Source organism: Danio aesculapii, unplaced genomic scaffold (assembly GCF_903798145.1).
Source record: "Danio aesculapii unplaced genomic scaffold, fDanAes4.1, whole genome shotgun sequence".
Classification (NCBI taxonomy): domain Eukaryota; kingdom Metazoa; phylum Chordata; class Actinopteri; order Cypriniformes; family Danionidae; genus Danio; species Danio aesculapii.
Window position 1 is genome coordinate 35,001 of NW_026613760.1, and position 7,251 is coordinate 42,251.

At 52.3% G+C, this 7,251-nt stretch overlaps 1 protein-coding gene across 1 annotated transcript; it reads left to right on the forward strand.

The window, feature by feature from the left end:
• The first annotated feature begins 1,922 nt into the window (after positions 1-1,922).
• On the forward strand, positions 1,923-3,587 carry slc18a3b (solute carrier family 18 member 3b). The gene has a single exon (XM_056452664.1). The coding sequence runs from the start codon at positions 2,065-2,067 to the stop codon at positions 3,541-3,543; it is 1,479 nt and encodes a 492-aa protein (XP_056308639.1). The 5' UTR covers positions 1,923-2,064; the 3' UTR covers positions 3,544-3,587.
• The last annotated feature ends 3,664 nt before the right edge of the window (positions 3,588-7,251 follow it).

Consider the following 7,251-nt stretch of genomic DNA (forward strand, 5'->3'; position numbering starts at 1 on the left):
CAATTGTGCTCCAGTCTCTTTTGAATGACAAACATTAAATTCACAATGTGCCATAAATCATAACTCTTCATATATATATATATATGTTTCCTGTTCAGTAATACCTTTTAAAACACTATTGCAGAGTAAAGTGAGGGCCATTTCAGCTCTTAGAAAATGCAAATGTTTCAGCTCTTAGTATTTTAAACACTCTTTAAAAGATATGAGAATGCCCTGTAGCGGGGGACGTGTGGCCTGCGTCACATGTGAGAATTCTGTGATCAATTCTAAACCCTAATATCCTGAGCTGGAGCCGTAGATTACTCTTATAGTTTAATAAATCCTCCAACTGAAATGACAACATCCTGGAGAGTTTGAGTTTTTCAGGGACACTTACTATGAAATAGCACTGAACAGTAGAGGAATGATCCACACACACTCACTCACTGTGTAGAGCCCTGATTACTCCACAAACCTTTTAGAGGTGTTATTTTAACTGTAGGCTGAATGATGAGAGCCCATTTCCGGTCAGAGCGCGCCATCTAGCGGCCCCAGTGTAGTGATGCTCAATCTCTCTCCTTATCTATATACACTAATATTCATAAATCAATAAAGAGACACTGCGGGGTCTCACTCGGATATCATGAACCTGGCGGCTTTATTATCAACTCATTAGACTTCCGGCTTAAGCTAAAGATATCTGCAGTTTCGCAGTGATTTAATTCAGCGATTTCGATATTTATAAAGTCAGTGATAGCAGTAAATGAAGACTGAGTGGATTAAACCCAGCATGAGCTCCACTGTGAGCTCCCGAACACCCACCTGAAGAGCTCGCGGGCCGCAGCAGTTCAGAGGGTCCAGTCACCATGATCAGTTCCCCGAGTGTCCAGCAGGGGTCAGCGTGGCGCCACTACAACAACAGCAACAACACACTGAATTACACCCGCTGTTTACTGTGACCAACACCTTCAGTTCATCACAGGCAGAGCACAACCGCCAGCCCGAGTGTGTAGTGTTTTCCTTTTTTAATTGATATCAGGGTTACTGTAATCTGGCTTTTGTGGATTAGCCTACTCATATGTTTAAGTGATGCCTCTTAGCAGACAACACCTAACTCTTTAACTGAGATTAAACTTCCACATCCGTGTAAAAACACCGTATAAAGCATCATTAAACACGCATAATACAGGACACACGTTTATCCTGATCCCTGAGCTCAGAGAGCGCCTTTATCCATTCAGACGCTTTAATCCAGCTGTAAATATCAGGTGTATGGAGAGACTTCTCATTTGTCTGATGTCAGAAAATAAAGCGGATTAATTACTGAGTGTGTGTGTGTGTGTGTGTGTGTGTGTGTGTGTGTGTGTGTGTGAGTGTGTGTGTGTGTGTGTGTGTAATGCAGACCACTCTAATATAATATGAGTCTTCTCTTCTACAGTGGTGGTCTTCCTGGATCAGCGTATATAAATGCAGAATGAAGCAGTTTACGGGTTTAATGGCCTCTTACTGGGTCTCGCGTCAGTCTTTGAGTCTCCACAATACTTTACGCAGAGCTTCGACCTGCTAACCACACTCTGCCGCAAGAATATGAGCTGAAACCAAAGTAAGAGCTCATTTAGTTACAAGCTGGAGAGCGGAGAGTAAAGCTGTGGTGTGGAGAGCCGGTGCAGCCCAGATGAGCACAGCCGACAAACCCTGAGAGAGACGGGCTGCAGAAAGCGGAGGAGGCAGCTGGAGCTCTCAGTCTGCTGCTTCTGGAGGATCTGGACTTTCTGATGGAGAGATGCTGGCGCGCGTGACCAATGACAACAGGTGCACAGCCTGCGCGCACACGAGAGAGCGCACACGGTTGCGCGCGTCACAGGCACTAAATGGGAAAGAGCTCAGTAGAGAATAATGTCCACGGAGGACGCAGAGCTCAGGACTGAAGCCCGTGAAGAGAAAACACTGAAGCAGAAAGCGCGCAGAGCCCAGCCTGAGCCCAGCGATTGCGCGGAGAGCTCGTGCGTAATCCAGACGCGCGCAGAGGAATGACAGAGAGCCCGATCCGCTGATCCGCCGTGGGACACACACCGACCGACGGTCATGCAGTCCTCCGGGGCGCCGGGGCTGGCTCAGTCCGCCGCCCTGCAGCTGTCCGCGATGGGCGAGAGGAGCCGAGAGCTGGGCGGCGCGCTGCGGGAGCCCGAGCGGCAGCGGAGACTCCTGCTGGTGGTGGTGTGCGTGGCGCTGCTGCTGGACAACATGCTCTACATGGTGATCGTGCCCATCATCCCGGACTACTTGGCAGACCTGCGGGGCGAGCGGGGAAACTCCTCCGCGGACCTGGACATCCAGATCGGGGTTCTGTTCGCCTCCAAAGCCCTGCTGCAGCTGCTGGTGAACCCGCTGTCCGGCACCTTCATCGACCGCGTCGGATACGACCTCCCGCTGCTGATCGGGCTGCTGGTCATGTTCCTGTCCACCTGCATCTTCGCCTTCGCAGAGAACTACGGGACGCTGTTCGCCGCGCGCAGTCTGCAGGGTCTGGGCTCCGCGTTCGCGGACACCTCCGGCATCGCCATGATCGCGGATAAATTTACGGAGGAGGCGGAGAGGAGCCGCGCGCTGGGCATCGCGCTCGCCTTCATCTCCTTCGGGAGCCTCGTGGCGCCTCCGTTCGGCGGAATCCTGTACGAGTTCGCAGGTAAACGCGTCCCGTTCATAGTTCTGGCCTGTGTGTGCTTGGCGGACGGCGTTCTGCTGCTGACGGTGGTCAAACCTTTCTCCGACAGGACGCGCGAGAACATGCCGGTCGGGACGCCCATCCACCGGCTTATGGTGGACCCGTACATCGCCGTGGTGGCGGGCGCGCTGACCGTCTGCAACATCCCGCTGGCCTTCCTGGAGCCCACCATCTCCAACTGGATGGAGAGCACGATGGACGCCTCTAAGTGGCAGATGGGGCTGGTGTGGCTGCCAGCGTTCCTGCCGCACGTGCTGGGCGTCTACATCACCGTCCGCCTGGCCGCCCGGTACCCGGAGCGGCAGTGGTTCTACGGCGCGCTCGGGATGGTGATCATCGGGGCCAGCTCCTGCACGGTGCCCGCCTGCAAGACCTTCGGAGAGCTGGTGTTCCCGCTGTGCGGGATCTGCTTCGGCATCGCGCTGGTGGACACCGCGCTGCTGCCCACGCTGGCGTTCCTGGTGGACGTGCGGCACGTGTCGGTGTACGGCAGCGTTTACGCCATCGCGGACATCTCCTACTCTGTCGCGTACGCCATGGGGCCGGTGGTGGCCGGGCAGATCGTGCACAACCTGGGCTTCGTGCAGCTGAATCTGGGCATGGGGCTGGTGAACGTGCTGTACGCGCCCGCGCTCCTGCTGCTGCGCCCCGTGTGCCAGATCAAGCCCTCCTTCTCGGAGAGGAACGTGCTGCTGGAGGAGGGCCCGAGCGGCCTGTACGACTCTATTCGGCTGGAGGAGCGCACGCTGCGGCGGAAGGGGCTGAGCACCGGCGCCGGTACTGAACACGAGCTCCGCGGGCGCTCGGAGGAGGAGGAGTCGGGCCCGGAGAGCGCGTGAGGCGGCCTGCTGTGCTGCTGTGTACAGGCTCCTGTAGTGTGTAGATGAAGATCATGACGATGATGATGATGGTGATGATGATGATGATGATGATGATGATGATGGTGATGATGATGGTGATGATGATGATGATGATGATGATGATGATGATGTAACTGCTTAAACACAAATAAAGCCACTGCTCATGTTTCCACACGCCCGCCTCATTACTGTCTCAGTGCGAGTATATGATGATGATGATGATGATGATGATGATGAGGAGGAGGATGATGATGATGATGACACTGTTCATATCTGATCATGAGTTTTCAGACTTTATTTTTGACCTCTGAGGAGTTTAAGCTGTTGTAACTCTGACATGAAGCTAAATACAGCGGCCTGTGAAATATCAAACTCACTCAAATCAGCATGAAGTAGGAAAATCCCCATCACCTGCCTTACACTTTACTAGAGCTACACACACACACACACACACACACACGAGCTCAGTCCAGTCCAGCTGATCTGTTTCAGTAGTGCTGTTATAGTGTGTGTGTGTGTGTGTGTGTGTGTGTGTGTGTGTGTGTGTGTGTGTGTGTGTGTGTAGCTCAGACTATTGAAACTGTTTCAGGTTAGTTTCTCGCATGCACGCACACACACACACACTTCATGAGCTGTCGAGAGTGAAGGAATAAACCTGTAGAGCAGCTCGTATCCGCTCTGGCCGGTGTTCCTCTGCAGAGCTGCGGGATGGAGAACGGGGGCTCCGCGGGTGAGAGTCGGTCACCGGTCACCGGCGGCGGGTGTTCAGGATCAGAGCGCACTCGGTCAGATCCAGCGAGCTCTGATAAACTCCTGCTCATCAACATTAACCTGTGTGATCATTCAAACAAGCGGCACCGTACACTTTAACCCGATCATAACCGGGCACTGAGAGCAGCGGCACATCTGGAACACCTGCACGCGCGTGGGCGGAGTCGCGCGCACACGGACACGCGCACCAGATGAAAGACCCCGAGCAGAAAAGAGGAGAGCAGAAGCAGAAGAGATGAACAGGTGAACAGGTGAGCAGATCATCAGTGCTACTGCTGAAGCACAGGCTGTGTGTGTGTGTGTGTGTGTGTGTGTGTGTGTGTGTGTGTGTGCGTGTGTGTGTGCGTGTGCGTGTGTGTGGTTCTGCACTTTGTTCACACAATCAAGGGATGCTGATGCTGTGCAGTAAAGTTTCTCAGAGGTGTTCAGTGTTGTGTGTGTGTGTGTGTGTGTGTGTGTCTGTGTGTGATGTAGCTGTTGTGTGTTCAGTGTTGAGTGTTGAGTGTTGTGTGTGTGTGTGTGTGTGTGTGTGTGTGTGTGTGTGTGTGTGTGTGTGTGTGTGTATAATGAATGTGTCAGTGTGAGTGGACGCCGTCTCTGTTTACTGTGGTCAGGAGAGCTGATCTGGAGTCAGTGTTATCCAGAACTCTCAGACTGATCAAACGCTCTGATTATTGTCTGATCTCTGTAAATCTGATCTGGCACACTTTACCATGTCTGAGGTAAATAACTCTCTCTCTCTCTGTGTGTGTGTGTGTGTGTGTGTGTGTGTGTGTGTGTGTGTGTGTGTGTGTGTGCAGAGGCTGCGAGTGTTTTCCATCTTCACACTCATGATGCCGGTCCTGAAGACAGCAGCTGAAGCCCGCAGCGGCCGCAGGGTAAGATGATAAACTCAGAGTGATCAGGAGGATGATCATCACTGCTGCTCTTCACAGGAAAGATCAACACCTCCAGATAAAGCTCAGTGTCTGTGTCCTCATAGTGGATCTGTGTCCTCATGGCGGATCTGTGTCCTCATGGCAGATCTGTGTCCTCATAGTGGATCTGTGTCCTCATAGTGGATCTGTGTCCTCATAGTGGATCTGTGTCCTCATAGTGGATCTGTGTCCTCATAGTGGATCTGTGTCCTCATAGTGGATCTGTGTCCTCATGGCAGATCTGTGTCCTCATAGTGGATCTGTGTCCTCATAGTGGATCTGTGTCCTCATAGTGGATCTGTGTCCTCATAGCGGGTCTGTGTCCTCATAGTGGGTCTGTGTCCTCATAGTGGGTCTGTGTCCTCATAGCGGGTCTGTATCTTCCAGCTGTAGAAGCAGAGTGCTGGTGTCAGAGCTGCACTGAGGGCTTCATTTCTGCATCTGAACTGAAGTACTGACGGGACGCAGTAATGACAGCCTGAGCTTGCTCTTCTCTTCTGCTGTTTCTGCTCAGGATTGGTGCAACATTTGCATGTTAATCTCTTCATTTGTCTTAAAGCGATTCCCATAAATGATTAAAGAGAGAGGCGAGAACAGAGAACATCAGAGAGATGCTGAACAATCACTGACTCATTACTGTTCCTCACCGGAGGGCAGAACCGCCACCGAGGACACGGAGGACACAGAGGACACGGAGAACACGGAGAACACGGAGAACAGAGGACACGGAGGACACGGAGGACACAGAGGACACGGAGGACACAGAGGACACGGAGAACACTGAGGACACGGAGGACACTGAGGACATGGAGGACACAGAGGACACAGAGGACACGGAGGACACTGAGAACACAGAGGACACGGAGGACACTGAGGACACGGAGAACACTGAGAACATGGAGGACACTGAGGACACGGAGAACACTGAGGACACGGAGAACACTGAGAACATGGAGGACACTGAGGACATGGAGGACACTGAGGACACTGAGGACACGGAGAACACTGAGAACACAGAGGACACGGAGGACACTGAGGACACGGAGAACACTGAGAACATGGAGGACACTGAGGACACGGAGAACACTGAGGACACGGAGAACACTGAGAACATGGAGGACACTGAGGACATGGAGGACACTGAGGACACTGAGGACACGGAGAACACTGAGAACACAGAGGACACGGAGGACACTGAGGACACGGAGAACACTGAGAACATGGAGGACACTGAGGACATGGAGGACACGGAGGACACTGAGGACACGGAGGACACTGAGAACACAGAGGACACGGAGGACACTGAGGACACGGAGAACACTGAGAACATGGAGGACACTGAGGACATGGAGGACACTGAGGACACTGAGGACACGGAGAACACTGAGAACATGGAGGACACTGAGGACACGGAGAACAGAGAACACGGAGGACACGAAGAACATGGAGAACAGAGGACATGAAGTGTCCAAGCAAATATAGTGGTTTTCAGAAACACTGAGTAAAAGCTGTCTTCATCCTGACTCAGTGTTGCTGTAAATCAGACTGTAGTGTGTGTGTGTGTGTGTGTATGTGTGTGTGTGTGTGTGTGTGTATGTGTGTGTGTGTATGTGTGTGTGTGGTGTGTGTGTGCGTGTGTGTGTGTGTATGTCTGTGTGTGTGTATGTGTGTGTGTGTGTGTGTGTGTGTGTGTGTATGTCTGTGTGTGTGTGTGTGTGTGTGTGTGTGTGTGTGTGTGTGTGTATGTGTGTGTGTGTGTGTATGTGTGTGTGTGTGTGTGTGTGTGTGTGTGGTGTGTGTGTGTGTGTATGTGTGTGTGTGTGTATGTCTGTGTGTGTGTGTGTGTGTGTGTGTGTGTGTGTGTGTGTATGTGTGTGTGTGTGTGTGTGTGTGTGTGTGTGTGTGTGTGTTTATGTGTGTGTGTGTGTATGTCTGTGTGTGTGTGTGTGTGCATGTGTGTGTGTTGCTCTACAAGATGCTGCTGTATTGAAGAGTGTGT

Excerpts from the sequence above, each read along its gene's own strand:
- slc18a3b (XM_056452664.1), top strand. The coding sequence starts at position 2,065 with ATGCAGTCCTCCGGGGCGCCGGGGCTGGCTCAGTCCGCCGCCCTGCAG.